The 12,492-nt window shown below is 38.8% G+C and overlaps 7 protein-coding genes across 8 annotated transcripts; 3 read left to right on the top strand and 4 right to left on the bottom strand.

Annotated features, from left to right (window-relative positions):
- Nucleotides 1-8: 8 nt before the first annotated feature.
- Gasu_38520 (uncharacterized protein) lies at nt 9-4,173 on the top strand. Its single transcript, XM_005705107.1, has 3 exons — nt 9-84; nt 136-1,072; nt 1,124-4,173. Exons 1-3 carry the CDS (start codon nt 15-17, stop codon nt 3,474-3,476), a joined length of 3,360 nt encoding a protein of 1,119 aa, XP_005705164.1. The 5' UTR covers nt 9-14; the 3' UTR covers nt 3,477-4,173.
- A 15-nt stretch (nt 4,174-4,188) lies between these two features.
- Gasu_38510 (uncharacterized protein) lies at nt 4,189-4,673 on the top strand. The gene has a single exon (XM_005705106.1). It carries the CDS (start codon nt 4,360-4,362, stop codon nt 4,645-4,647), a length of 288 nt encoding a protein of 95 aa, XP_005705163.1. The 5' UTR covers nt 4,189-4,359; the 3' UTR covers nt 4,648-4,673.
- Nucleotides 4,674-4,677: 4 nt separating this feature from the next.
- Gasu_38500 (para-aminobenzoate synthetase component I) lies at nt 4,678-7,278 on the bottom strand. Its single transcript, XM_005705105.1, has 2 exons — nt 7,124-7,278; nt 4,678-7,074 (listed from the first exon to the last, which is right to left on the bottom strand). The coding sequence occupies exons 1-2, from the start codon at nt 7,270-7,272 to the stop codon at nt 5,043-5,045; spliced, it is 2,181 nt and encodes a 726-aa protein (XP_005705162.1). The 5' UTR covers nt 7,273-7,278; the 3' UTR covers nt 4,678-5,042.
- Nucleotides 7,279-7,297: 19 nt separating this feature from the next.
- Gasu_38490 (OTU-like cysteine protease family protein) lies at nt 7,298-8,448 on the bottom strand. The gene is made up of 2 exons (XM_005705104.1): nt 7,994-8,448; nt 7,298-7,945 (listed from the first exon to the last, which is right to left on the bottom strand). The coding sequence occupies exons 1-2, from the start codon at nt 8,375-8,377 to the stop codon at nt 7,451-7,453; spliced, it is 879 nt and encodes a 292-aa protein (XP_005705161.1). The 5' UTR covers nt 8,378-8,448; the 3' UTR covers nt 7,298-7,450.
- A 7-nt stretch (nt 8,449-8,455) lies between these two features.
- Nucleotides 8,456-9,808, bottom strand: Gasu_38480 (mitochondrial carrier). The gene is made up of 2 exons (XM_005705103.1): nt 9,571-9,808; nt 8,456-9,499 (listed from the first exon to the last, which is right to left on the bottom strand). Exons 1-2 carry the CDS (start codon nt 9,799-9,801, stop codon nt 8,522-8,524), a joined length of 1,209 nt encoding a protein of 402 aa, XP_005705160.1. The 5' UTR covers nt 9,802-9,808; the 3' UTR covers nt 8,456-8,521.
- Nucleotides 9,809-9,858: 50 nt separating this feature from the next.
- Gasu_38470 (hypothetical protein) lies at nt 9,859-10,533 on the top strand. 2 transcript variants are annotated; one of them, XM_005705102.1, is made up of 2 exons: nt 9,859-10,318; nt 10,364-10,533. In XM_005705102.1, the coding sequence occupies exons 1-2, from the start codon at nt 9,899-9,901 to the stop codon at nt 10,505-10,507; spliced, it is 564 nt and encodes a 187-aa protein (XP_005705159.1). In that variant the 5' UTR covers nt 9,859-9,898; the 3' UTR covers nt 10,508-10,533. The 2 variants fall into 2 exon arrangements, with proteins under 2 accessions (XP_005705159.1, XP_005705158.1); XM_005705101.1 differs by having other exon boundaries at nt 9,859-10,377.
- A 4-nt stretch (nt 10,534-10,537) lies between these two features.
- Nucleotides 10,538-12,488, bottom strand: Gasu_38460 (D-lactate dehydrogenase (cytochrome)). Its single transcript, XM_005705100.1, has 3 exons — nt 11,460-12,488; nt 11,061-11,410; nt 10,538-11,007 (listed from the first exon to the last, which is right to left on the bottom strand). The coding sequence occupies exons 1-3, from the start codon at nt 12,358-12,360 to the stop codon at nt 10,567-10,569; spliced, it is 1,692 nt and encodes a 563-aa protein (XP_005705157.1). The 5' UTR covers nt 12,361-12,488; the 3' UTR covers nt 10,538-10,566.
- Nucleotides 12,489-12,492: the final 4 nt, after the last annotated feature.

The following is a 12,492-nucleotide window of genomic DNA, read 5'->3' as shown; positions in this document are numbered from 1 at the left end:
CACTTAAACACACAATGGAAGGCATTTCAAGAGGGCTTCCTGTTAAAGTTGTAGACGAGTATAAGATATGGGACCGTTTAAGAGGTATGCTATTTAAGTAGGAGAGGAAAGTTTACTTACATTTATTTTTGCTAGTTGAGTCAAGCTTGCCACTATATCAGCTTTCGTGGAAAGATTATTCCAACGATGGTTCGTATCTATCCAGAGTTTCTCAAAGCGTGTGGCTCGACTTTCTCGTTCATAGTGGCACAGTTGATTCAAGTAACGGAATTGTTAGCTACTTTCACTCTGGACCGGTTGATTGGTTTAAAAATCCCTACCTTTATATCTATGTAATTAGCGTCGCGGATCTTGACTCTTACAGAGAAAAGCAAAGAATGCGTTTACATGTATTTGCAGAAGCTTGTAGAGAAAAAAGTGTAGAGTATCTGATAGTATATAGTCCACCTTCAACTGCTCCTTTGGCTGCAGCGTTGAGCACGACAAACAGCAACGTGTCCTCATTAAGCTTGCGAATGTTTAGCGAAGAAGATCCTGCACAAAAGGCTAGAAGAAAGGTTTTTGAGCGGTTGAAAACTGAACTCAATGTAATAAAAGGTCGTGAAACAGTTGTCAAGCTTGAACAAGGTGGAACAGTTCCTGCATTCTTTGTTCATCGACTACGAGAATGTATTGTATCAGCTATAGAACAAAGGATTAAAGGATATAGAAAAGAAGTAGACAAGTACTTGCAAAGCAAAAGTGTTCCCGGTTGGAATTTTCAAAAGTTTGTTGCTTTGGAAGAAAGTCTTGCCTTTGTCTACTATCAAGCTGGACATTTAGAGTCATCTCTTAAATGTTATCAAATCGCTCAAGAAGTTTTTCAAACCAACAAGATAGGTATCTTTCGCCAGGCATCGACAAAAGTTTCCTCAGCTCGTCAAGTTCTATATTATGGTTGTGAAGAGATTCGCAATTTATTATGTCAAAGTCACTTGGGAGAGTTGGAAGTTTCTTCCTACATTTTTTCAAGACAATTTTCGTTGCTATATTCACTGCGTATGTTCGAGGACATCCCCAAGTTGGTATTTAAGTACGTATAATGTGCCATTTGTGATTCTTTTGGTCTAAAGAGATATCCTAGCTATATTGCCAATATCTACCAACGAACAAAGCATGTAACTGAGGAAACTGAAAATTTTTTTATACAGGCATGGATCTTCTGTTGTTGTAGTGTACTGAGAGACTCATCTTATGTTCCTCGAAACAGCAATGTGGATGAATCAGAAGAAAATGCAGACATGCAGCATTCGTTTCCCGTTTACTTTTCAGAGGATTTTATTGCGAAGCTCATTTTTATGCAACTTTTATGCTTTTCGAATTTTTTACGTTCAAAGTTTGACAAGATTTCAATTGAATTTCCCTGCGTATATCTTGATGTGAAAAAAGTATTTTTAGATTCTCTTACACAAATTACTGTGGACGATAGAATACTAAAAGAAGATGAAACATTATCACAACATTTAGAGAGCCTTGAAAATGGTTGTGCAGAATTCATTGGTTTATGTCGCACCTTGACAGAGTTGCTCGATAAAGTTGGCAGACAAAGGCTCGTTTCTGAAATGCGAGGATATTATGGAATCACTTTGGCAACGATTGGAAGGCTAGAAGAAGCACGACAAGTTTTGGAGACCGAGTGTAATTTGTTATCCAGTGAACACTGGAACCTCATATTATTTTGTCGTTTAAGCTGGCTTGCTAGGACTGAAAAGGATCTAGGCCTTTCATCGAAGTATTTGAGCAGTTGCTTGAATATTCTTCATAACTTGTGTGAATTGCAGCGAAACTGCTCGGAACATATAGTTGAAAGGGTCAAACAGGAAGCTTCCATTTGGATTGAAGAAGTGCATGAATTGTCCAAGACAGTTCCTGAAACGATATCTTTTCGTCTTGACAAAATTTTTCGCTCATGTAGAATTGTGACTAAGTTGCAATTGGATGAAATTTTCCAATTTGACCCTCTTTCGTTGGATATTTCTTTAGAGTCTGAATTGCCTGGAGGAATATATATTGAAAAGTGTATTGTTTTCCTGGCAGAGCAGAATGAATTTTCGAAGGAAATTGACCATAAAAGAATTCAACTGGAAAGTAATGATTCTTTTTATGTGCTACCAGGTTCCAACATTATTAGTGTCATCACAGATAGTCTTGAACTTTGTGGAGTGTTACTTGTGGAGAGTATTCATTTAAAGATGCATCGTTTGAGTCTAATATGGACTGCGACAGATCCGCTGGACACTTTTTTTCCTTTATTTACTTCTCTTTTTGTACATGAACGACCTCCTCTTGGTCGCATCTTTCTTCAATCATGCTCGGAAATTTATACAAATGATGGCAAGTTTTTTGTTGATCAGGATATTGAAGTTGAGGCATCACATCATTCGTCTGTAGAAGGTTCTAGCATTCTTATCGGGTTTTGTGGGCATCGACAAGATCGGATATCTCTAAGGCTTCCAACTATCGAGGCTGGTGATACATATCGACTAACGGCATCTATTCCTATTCCGAAAGAGAACTTCGATTTCTCAAAGGCAATTCAAACCGCTGGAGAAACATCGCATTATAAACAAACAATGTTTTTGTTTGCCACTTTAGTTGGTAAAGAATTTTTAAGTTCAGGAGAGGAGAAACCATATCAGTATAATACAGAAAAGGAAATCGAAGTTGTGTTTCCGTTTTTTATCGGTATAGAATGCAAAACCTTATTGTTCGATGAGAGTATAGTGAAGTTCATGCTTACTTGTTCTAGTTGTAGTTCCCTTGTATCTCGTTTTGTTGCTCTTCATATCTCCTCCATATCAGTTCCAGAGTTACAGCTAGACAATGAAAACGGAGATATTCATTTATATTCTTTTTATTTTCAAAAGCCATTTGAAAGACGATTCTTTTTCTTGAAGTTGGTTTCAGAAGTGAATAGACTTGAGTCAGTGTTCAAGTCAACTGAAGAATCATTCCTGAGCCTATCATGTTGTATTTCGAAAAACAAGGACAGCCTTGAACGTAACAATCATATGGAGTTAAGATGCCCATTCTCATTTACAGCGCTAGTTCCATGGTACATTTTAAGAGTAGAGTATAAGTATGATGATACTTATCAACTTGTACAAGGCAGCGAATTTCTCCTGCGAATCAGTTTGAAGATTATTCGATGGGAGGGAGAGAATACTTTTGGTCAAGGCTTTGGTTATTTAATTGACAACGAAAACATCGGATGGATTGTAATGGGAAAGTCCCGAGGCTTTTTGCCACACAACGAATCGGATACTGAGATTGTAGTCACACTTGTTCCTATTTTGACCGGTATTTTGTATTTACCCTCCCTCCATCTATACTACAATGGCGAAATGGTTCATTCTCGAAATATTTATCAAGTTGATTGCAGTCGCCAAATTATAGTGAGACCTCCTTTACACCTTATTTCATCCTCAGTTCCATAAGATTTTGATGACGATTAAACTTTTTGAATGCAACTTATAAAAGAACGATCGAATGAAAGGAGCCAAGCAAGAAGAGCTTTTTTTTCTGGATAGACTAGAAGACCTAGTGTATACTTTCATCTAACTTTTTCGACTATTTCGTAAGATTATGGAATTTTGTAACTGGAGAGCTCCAATCGAAACTGCTAGATTGAACAAAAATGCATAAAATTTGCTCTAAATGAGTTCACTTGGGTTGTAGAATGTTTCCTATTTCTGATATTTATAAACATACAAATCGTGGAAATCTTTGTTGCCATTGCCTGCAAATACTTTTATGAGTCTTTTATCTCCATGGAAGATAAAATATTTTCAACTTTGCATGATGTACAGAAGTTTTGTAGATGAGTCATCTACTTTGAAATTCATTTTCTAAACGGACTCTTTTGAGAAAATTCAAATAGAAGTAGCATTATAGGCTACATTTTGAACAGGAAATGTTTCATCTTTTCTGTATAACTTCTGAGAGAAACGAGAGGGTTGAAGGGAATTTCAAAATTTTCACTATTCTTTGATCTTTCAGTATCAAGCCTAGTCTTTGTGAAAGTTTCTCCAATGAGCCTTTGACAGCAAAACGTCTACAAAAAGAGACGAATATTTGGAAATCTGCGTTTCACTTTCTTGTTTTTCAATGCCCACTTAGTATTCTTCTTATAACAAGGTCATCTTCGTGACTGAGTCCTACAGAGTCCTTTCCACCAAAGCTTGATTTATTCTTCCGAAGCAATTTGTCTTGAAACGGGAAACATAAACTCAATTCTTTCCCGCATGAATTTGATCGACAACATACTTTGGAAAGAAAAAACAACTCTGCAAATTATCAAAGTTGGGCGGGAAAGTTTGAATGCCAAAAGTCACAGAGTCTCAGCATAGCCTGATTGGATCGGCACCCTTATTACCACTTCTTCCGGAACAAAAGTACGTTGAGGTCAAAGCACAATGTAGAAAACGGCGTTCAAAAAAAGTAGATATAAGGAACACAAATCGTTGGATTGGTTCAACTTCCACAACAAAGAGAGACAGGGACATTTTAGAAGAGGAGGAAGTCTTCAACTTACTGCAAGCGTTTAGAAAGTACTTTCCAGAACCACCAAGCAACTTGAAAGCTCAACAAATTATAGAAGTAAGTTAGAATACCTGTTTGCTTTCTGGTCACTTAAGAGAACAAGAGTATGTCGGGTGCGGTCTTCACAGAGCAAGAAGAGCTCGAGTTGTGGAAAAAAAATTTACAGCCTTGGAGCTCTAGATGGTACTCTAAAAAGGACTCATTTTTGAAAGATGCTAGAGCAAGGTTTCGCAGAAGTTCAGATATTCAATTTATTACAAAGGAACTGGCGGAGGAATGGGCCAAGTGCTTCTTCCACAGCAAAGACTGTGTTGCTGATAAGGTTGTATGATATCCATGAAATATAAACAAGCACGTAGAAGAGAAGCTAATAAAAGTACAATACAGCATATACGAGTCATCATATAGAGAATATAAATATATTTGAACGAGCAGATAAGTACATTCGAACTTATCCTACTTCAACTCAGATCAAAACGTCCATGACAGCCTAAGCTTAGACTTATCGAAGTTAATAAAGCAGAAGCTTTCAGTAAGATTTCTTGGTATTCTTCTGTTTCTATACTACGACTTGTGATTGCTCCACCAGTGCCAATTGTTACTCTCTTTTGAGTGATTACCATAGTACGTATGACGACATTCAAGTTGATGGCACCATTTAAGCTCAAATATCCTATGCTTCCTGAATACACGCCTCGAGCAGAAGTTTCAAGCTGGTCAATAATTTCCATAGTTCTCACTTTAGGAGCACCTGTCATGGAGCCCATTGGAAATGTAGCACGTAGAGCTTCTAGTAAAGGAGTTTCTTCGTCAAGAATGCCACGTACTGTTGAAACTAACTGGTGGACAGTGGCATAACTTTCAATATTCATCAAACTGGGAACCCATACATTTCCCGGATGGCAAACTCTTCCAAAGTCATTTCTTACCAAATCTACTATCATCAAATTTTCTGAAAAGTCTTTTTCCGAACTCTCCAATTTTTTCTTTAAATCAATATCCTCCTCATGGGTACATCCCCGCTTTATGGTTCCCTTTATTGGTTTCGACTCGATAACCATGTTGCGATTCACATGAATAAAGCGCTCTGGAGAACTACAGCACACAGATAAGGACTTTAGACGAAGAAAACAGGAATAGGGAGCTGGATTGATCTTCCGAAGATTACAGTAAACAGCAAAAGGATCCACTCGACCCTCGAAATGGATTCGATTGGTCAAACATATCTCATATGTTTCACCTTCATAAATAAAAGTCTTACAACGCTTTATCTTTTCAATGTATTCTTGTTCCGGAATTTCCCATCGAAACTTTGGAAACTCAATGGCATCGTTTTGCTCGTTTACCAACAGTGTCTCCTGGTTCTCTGCAACATCTTTGACTTGAAGTTCAATGTATTGAAACCACTGTCTGCTAGTCACAGAATTATCTGCTACCATATCTTCAAGACAGACAGCTTCAACTGTGTTAGAACGATGATTTATTACAATGAAACGGTCACAGAACATAAACGCTGCATCTGGTAACGAAGACTTATGTCGATTACGTATTGGACAACAATCTTTTTTGGTTTCATAGCCAAAATAACCAACAAAACCACCACAAAACTCATAAAGAGGAATACACGCTGCATCTACTACTCTTTCATTGAGCTTCATTTGCAAGAAATCGAATATATTACACTTGAAAACATTAGTAAATTTTAGAGAAGCGTCATCACCACAACTATATTGCTCGACTGCCTGATGCTCAACATTATATTCGAAATACGCTGAGAACGGACCTGAACAATCTCCCATATAAGAATACTGTTCACCACATTCAGTTGACAATGATGAGTCTAACCAGAAACAAGGCACATTTGAATTTCCATAAATCTTTCGAAATAGCGTTGAAATATCTAACTCATTCAAGGGTGTCTTGAGCAATTTCGACACCACACGAAACTTTTGCTTAATTTGCGCAGTGTACGTTGATTTTGAGCTTAGCCTAGGCTGAAGAAAATTTTCTTGGCTTCGAAAAATATTAATTGGCTTCCTCTCTTTGATCACGATATCAAGGAAGTTGCTCAGAACCTGCTTGCCATGCTCTGTACAAATCGATTCAGGGTGAAATTGTACTCCAAAAACAGGTCTTTCCTTATGTTTGCAAGCCATAAGTAGATTATCCTCTAATGACCAAGCAAGAGGGTACAAACAATCAGGAAGGGTCGAAGCTTTCACACACAGTGAATGGTACCTTACCACGGAGAATACCTCAGGTAAACTAGCAAAAATATCCACACCTTGATGCTTTATGCGACTTAAACGTCCGTGCCATACGTCGGGCGCGTGTTCTATTTCACCACCAAAAGTCCAGACCAAACCCTGAAAGCCAAGACAAACGCCTAGCAAAGGAAGAGACCACTCTTTTAGAATTTGGAAACAGAGACCAAAGTCCTTAGAGTTCTCTGGCCTTCCTGGACCTGGAGAAAGAATAACGCAATCAAAGTCACTAGTTAAAAATTACCACTTCTTAAAGATGCACAAATAGCTCGACGAACCTACAAGAAAATGATTCGAAAGACAAGTAATCGTCGTTCTGAATAACAATCGGTTTTAAAAGAGTCTCTTCGGCTAGTGCTTGCAAGAGATTATAAGTATAAGAGTCATAATTATCAACAATAAGAATCCGAATGTCTCGCTTTGCCATCGCATGAAATCTTCCAGGAGCCAATTCAACATTTAAAAATTATTCTTTACCACAGGAAGAAAATTTGTCCTAAGAAAGCATTTGGCAAGCTATGGAACCGAAATATTCTCCGTCCATCCTATCAAACACTCTTAACCACTAAAAATATACAGCTTCTAATAGTGTTATTACACGACTTCTATCGGCAGGATGGGTTACTACTTTCTTTTCTCTTCACAGCTTTCTTGTTCTTTGACGAGCCAAACATATTAGACAACGTCCTCACATGATATGGTTTCCCAGAAAATCCTCTTGAGTCCTCTCCATTTACTAATTTAGAAGAGCGAGCTACATTGGAAACTTTCAGCCATTTGTTAGTTAACTCTATATTGCCATTGAATACCGAATACCAATCTGCTACCTGTTTAGGAGATATTTGGTGACTCCGTGATATACTTTGTATCAGAGGATCTGTCATTAGAACTGGAGAGGACTCAAGCACGTCCTTTACTGAGCTATGGACGGAATTCTGTAAATCTGTCGCTTCTCGAACACTGCCGTAATGTTCACCGTGTTGGTAAGACAAGTATATCCATTTCGCTTCATTGCCTTCAAAATTAACTATGTCCACGAAACTTTCGTCTTCACAGTGAATGCGAACGTTGACATGATACAGAATAGAAACGGCATGAAGCTACATACGGATTCAAACCCTAGATAAAAACAGAAAAAGAATAATTACCTCTAAATTTCCTGCCCACGTACCCAACTTTCTCATATCGCTAATGTAACTCTGAAAATCCTTATCTTCCACGAAGCTACTATATTCTTCTTCATGACTCTGCAAAAACCCACACACTGCATCTCGTAATTCTCGGTGGTACTCTGGTGTGCCATAAAGCTGGTCAGAAACTGCACTAAAAAGGCAATTTCCATCCTTCTCCACAGTCCTAATTCCCAGTCCCAGTGAAGACAACCTTTCTCGCAACAAAGGGCTATCCTCCGAAGAGTCTTCAAAGCTCCTTTCAGAAGGACTTGGACTCGTTGCGTCAACTGGAGGAAATTGGACAGAGTCCAATGAGGCCCTTTTGTTCTCTTCCCGTCTCTTTTTGGACAGAATGAGCATGGCCAGCCAATATATCCCAACAGGGTTAAGTCGGCAATGACTCAAATGACAAATGCATCACAATTAGATTAATTTCGTTCTCAGATTATTCTTTTTATTACGATACATTTTAAAGCACAAAAACTCGAAAAAGTTTCCAACTATTTATGAGTACAACGTGAAAGAATCCACATACTGGAAAGAATCCCCAAGAATTGAGCTTGAAGAAAAGTTTGAGCTCTTCCAAGAGAACGTGGAAGCAGCCCGAAACGTCTCCGTCGAAGGTGACAAACCCAACCTGCTATTGAGACACAACATGGCAACTTTAGACATAAACACGGAAGGTATAGCCTTCAAATAACGATAGCGGAGACCCCTGAAAAAACCAAAAATTCCTGACTCTCTCCAGACTTCACTTGCAACACTGAACATCGCAGCAATTTGTGAATATTTTCTCCATTTTTCGGAATCTGTTGCAGATAAAACAGTCATTCGTTTAGATATGACATTGAAAGGTTGAGCAATAGTTTGTGCGAACAGACTTGACACGGCACTCAAGACTAACAAGCTCCACAAGTTCAAGTCGACATAAAAGGTATTCGAGTGCTTTCTTCGTTTCCTTCTGGAGACTTCGGTTCGAAGAATATCGTAGAAAAGATATTCTAAACCATATTGAGGTACCATTCGTAGCACGGCAGGAAACCAGCCTCCATACACTACTCGAACATTTTTAGGGGGATCGAGGCCTTTCATTTTGAGAGTCTGTGTCGCGTGTAAAGGATAACAGATTGCCATGGCCATCATACCGGTCAACGAAACTGCTAATAGTCTTTCTTTCGGTGTGATATCTCTCGACGGGTGCATCTTTGTTTGAAGAAAATACTTGGTTTGTTCAAAGAGAGCAAGCCTGAGGGATTTTGTGACAGCACTTTTTAAAACGAATCCTGTCCACCCATCGAAAAGTCCTTTCCAACCTTGCTCTTTCCATACTCTTAGAAGAATACTGGGTAAAGATAAAGAAGAATACGGCGAGTTCACTCTCGACTTTAGAGCTGTAACAACTTCTACCGGAGTTATGACTATGGAGGTTAGAGCGCCAGAAACGAAACCTGCCACAAAAATTTTACACAATCTGGACATCAACTACATAGAAAACAAGTTTAACGTTCAAACAGGATATCATTGGTGGAAGAGTGAGCAATCGTGCAACTTACCTTGTCGTTCCTCTTTGGTTTCTTCAACGAAGAAGTACCAACGTAAAAGTTTATACGATTACTTTCCAAGACGTTTACTTCTTCAATAGAGTTTGTAATGGAATAATGGGGTGTCGAGAATTTTTCGACAGACAAGTTTTTCTCCAGTTTGGAGTAAAGAAAACATAGAGAGCCGCATATGCGAAAAGTGTTGGAAAAGTGACAGACTACTATCCTGTGTCTTGACTTCATAATTTGTTCTCGTCTTCCATAGAATAGCGCTGAAAGATTCTAGTTCGACAATCGAACCAAGTTATGAGGTACAAATTCACCCCGGAATAAAAAACTTATGGAAATTCTTCGAGACTTTGAAACCGTGTATCCTGGACGAAGCACTTGCTATACTACTCCTGCTTTTTCTTTTCCAACAGCCGTCTTTCCGTTATTTTTGTCTTCATTTGGTTGGCCTGTTTTCAGAAGATTTCAAGAAAGAGAGCCAAAACCATGTTCTCTCTGTGGTGGTTACCGTGTCGTCCCTTGTGATGTTTGCTCAGGCGTTGGCAAAGTAAAGAAAGGAGTATTTAATCGGAACAATAGCGTTAAAAAAGACTCTCTAGTTGGTTCTCAATGGACAGCAGTCGTTCCAGTCCAAGGCAGGCGCCACTTTGTTTGTACAACGAAGAAAGGAAAGGGCAAGGATATGGTTGCTGTTTTACAGAATACTTGTGGTAGAAAAGAGGCTAGGAGTTCCGTTGAAGTACCTATTCAGGTTTGTCTTCACCTTTGAACGTTTTCATAAGTCACTGTTATAAAGGTTCTCAAAAACCGAAAGTTATGGAACAGTGGGTGGATATGTATAGAAGATTTGCAGCACTCGAGCAAAACTTGTTTCAAATGCAAACAAAAAGGTGTCATAAGGTGCCCTCGTTGTGAAGGAATAGGTCAAGTTGTACTGTAACTGTCAAAGCAAAGTCATATTCTCTTTGGTTCTTTATGAACAAATCAAACATGAAACTTTCAAAAACTAATTTCTTGTTTTCCCTTGGGCATAAATACTTTTCCGGGGTTTAGTATTCCATTTGGATCGAAAGCTTCTTTAATCGTTCTCATAAGTCCAATTGCATCTTCTCCAAGTTCTGTTACAAGATATTCTCTTTTTCCCTCTCCAATTCCGTGTTCTCCTGTACAAGTGCCTTCCATTGAAATTGCTCGTTTCACAAGTCTGTCATTAAATGACTTTACCATTTCCATTTCCTCCTTATCATTTGGTCTGACTAAGATGACTAGGTGAAAATTCCCATCACCAGCATGTGCTATTAAAGGGGCTACAATGTTCGTCTTTCGAAGGTCCTCCTTGGTATAATGAATCATTTCCGACAGTCTAGAAACAGGGACACAAACATCTGTAGTCCATAGCTCACAGTCAGGCCTTAGAGAGTATGCACTCCAAAGAGCGTCCTTATAAAAAAGTTAACCACCTGCAAATACGAAAGTGGTACAACAATATATACCTTTCTCGCTCGCCACAGTCCTTCTCGCTTCTCTGGTTCTGTGGCATATTCAAAGTTTTGGCCCTTGTGATTCTTTGTAATATTTAAAATCTTTTCCATTTGTTCATTCACCGCATGAGTCGACCCAGCCAGTTCAAACAGAAGTACAGGTTTCTCCTCCAAATGAAGACCTTCTGATTTATTCACTGCTTTTACCATCAAGTCATCCATCAGTTCAATTCTGCCACAATCTACAGAAGCACGAACAATATCGATGACGGCTGATGTAGCATCTTCTATTTTGTCAAAATAGCACATTGCTACACCGTGAGATTCCGGTATGGGGTGCAGTTTCAAGACAGCTTCTGTAACTAAAGATACAAAATGAGAATCATCACCATTTTATGAGAGATAACCAACCTATTCCCAACGTTCCTTCGGAACCGATAAAAAGATGTGTCAAGTCATAACCAGCAGAACTTTTCTTGACTCTTTGTCTTGTATGAATTACTTTGCCATCGGCTAGAACAACTTTCAAACTAAGAACATTTTCCTTCATAGTCCCGTACTTCACCGCATTTGTTCCTCCACAAGAAGTTGCAACCATGCCTCCAATGCTAGCGCCAGCTCCAGGATCAGGTGGGAAGAATAGTCCGTATGGTCGAAGATAATCATTGAGTTCGTTCCAGGAAATACCAGGTTCTACAGTAACGTCCATATCTTGAAGGTTCACTCGAATGACTCTTTTCATGTTGCTAAAGTCCAAAACGACACCTCCTTTCACAGGTAAAATGTGACCTTCTAAGCTCGTCGCACCTCCATATGCTACTACAGGCATTTGATATTGGTTGCAGATTGACAAAATACTGGAAACCTCGTTAGTATCCTGTGGATAAATGACAATGTCAGGTAATACTTTGTCATGAAAAGAAATATCAGAACCATGAGTTTCTAGTTCATGTAACTCCCTCGTAATTCTTTCACCAAGACCCAACTTTTGCAAATCCTGAAAACAACTTTCCACCACACTAGCAGGTGTGCGTGACTTCAAAGAGTCTGAAAGATCTTCTCCTGACTCCTTTGCACGTGAAGTTTGAGCAACTTCAACGGGGTGAGTGGGACTTTCAAGCGACAATTTCCTCTGGTTTAGGAAGGCGGTGGAGGCCAATATCGTAAAAGTTCCCGAAAGCCATAAAATCTTCTTGGAATTTGAATGACCACTTTGAAAGTTTGAGGAATGTAACGAAGTTGATTTACTGAAAAAGTTTCTTCTAGTTCCGGCTACTGAAAACAACCTGAAAAGGTTCCTAACTCGACTCATGGAAAGCTATATCTGAACAAGGCCCAATAATTTATCCCTATTTCTACTTTCTCAAGCAAACGATCTTTCTTTCATTCTTTTTGGGTGGTGAAGAGTGAAAAATGTCCAATTTCCATTAGGGCCATGTGAATT

The sequence above is a fragment of the Galdieria sulphuraria genome, assembly GCF_000341285.1.
Source record: "Galdieria sulphuraria unplaced genomic scaffold scaf_33, whole genome shotgun sequence".
In the NCBI taxonomy this organism is placed as follows: domain Eukaryota; phylum Rhodophyta; class Bangiophyceae; order Galdieriales; family Galdieriaceae; genus Galdieria; species Galdieria sulphuraria.
This window is presented reverse-complemented; position numbering and strand designations above follow the sequence as displayed.

Bases quoted from the DNA above. Each gene is read 5' to 3' on its own strand.
- Gasu_38520 (XM_005705107.1), top strand. From the start codon at position 15: ATGGAAGGCATTTCAAGAGGGCTTCCTGTTAAAGTTGTAGACGAGTAT. The intron at 85-135 runs GTATGCTATTTA...TATTTTTGCTAG, and splicing joins GATATGGGACCGTTTAAGAG to TTGAGTCAAGCTTGCCACTA. The intron at 1,073-1,123 runs GTACGTATAATG...GAGATATCCTAG, and splicing joins ATCCCCAAGTTGGTATTTAA to CTATATTGCCAATATCTACC.
- Gasu_38510 (XM_005705106.1), top strand. From the start codon at position 4,360: ATGCCAAAAGTCACAGAGTCTCAGCATAGCCTGATTGGATCGGCACCC.
- Gasu_38500 (XM_005705105.1), bottom strand. From the start codon at position 7,272: ATGGCAAAGCGAGACATTCGGATTCTTATTGTTGATAATTATGACTCT. The intron at 7,075-7,123 runs GTTCGTCGAGCT...ATTTTTAACTAG, and splicing joins TTCGAATCATTTTCTTGTAG to TGACTTTGATTGCGTTATTC.
- Gasu_38490 (XM_005705104.1), bottom strand. From the start codon at position 8,377: ATGCTCATTCTGTCCAAAAAGAGACGGGAAGAGAACAAAAGGGCCTCA. The intron at 7,946-7,993 runs GTAATTATTCTT...ATCCGTATGTAG, and splicing joins CGTGGGCAGGAAATTTAGAG to CTTCATGCCGTTTCTATTCT.
- Gasu_38480 (XM_005705103.1), bottom strand. From the start codon at position 9,801: ATGAAGTCAAGACACAGGATAGTAGTCTGTCACTTTTCCAACACTTTT. The intron at 9,500-9,570 runs GTAAGTTGCACG...TTTTCTATGTAG, and splicing joins AACCAAAGAGGAACGACAAG to TTGATGTCCAGATTGTGTAA.
- Gasu_38470 (XM_005705102.1), top strand. From the start codon at position 9,899: ATGGAAATTCTTCGAGACTTTGAAACCGTGTATCCTGGACGAAGCACT. The intron at 10,319-10,363 runs GTTTGTCTTCAC...ACTGTTATAAAG, and splicing joins CCGTTGAAGTACCTATTCAG to GTTCTCAAAAACCGAAAGTT.
- Gasu_38460 (XM_005705100.1), bottom strand. From the start codon at position 12,360: ATGAGTCGAGTTAGGAACCTTTTCAGGTTGTTTTCAGTAGCCGGAACT. The intron at 11,411-11,459 runs GTTGGTTATCTC...TTGTATCTTTAG, and splicing joins CGAAGGAACGTTGGGAATAG to TTACAGAAGCTGTCTTGAAA. The intron at 11,008-11,060 runs GTATATATTGTT...CTTTTTTATAAG, and splicing joins GACTGTGGCGAGCGAGAAAG to GACGCTCTTTGGAGTGCATA.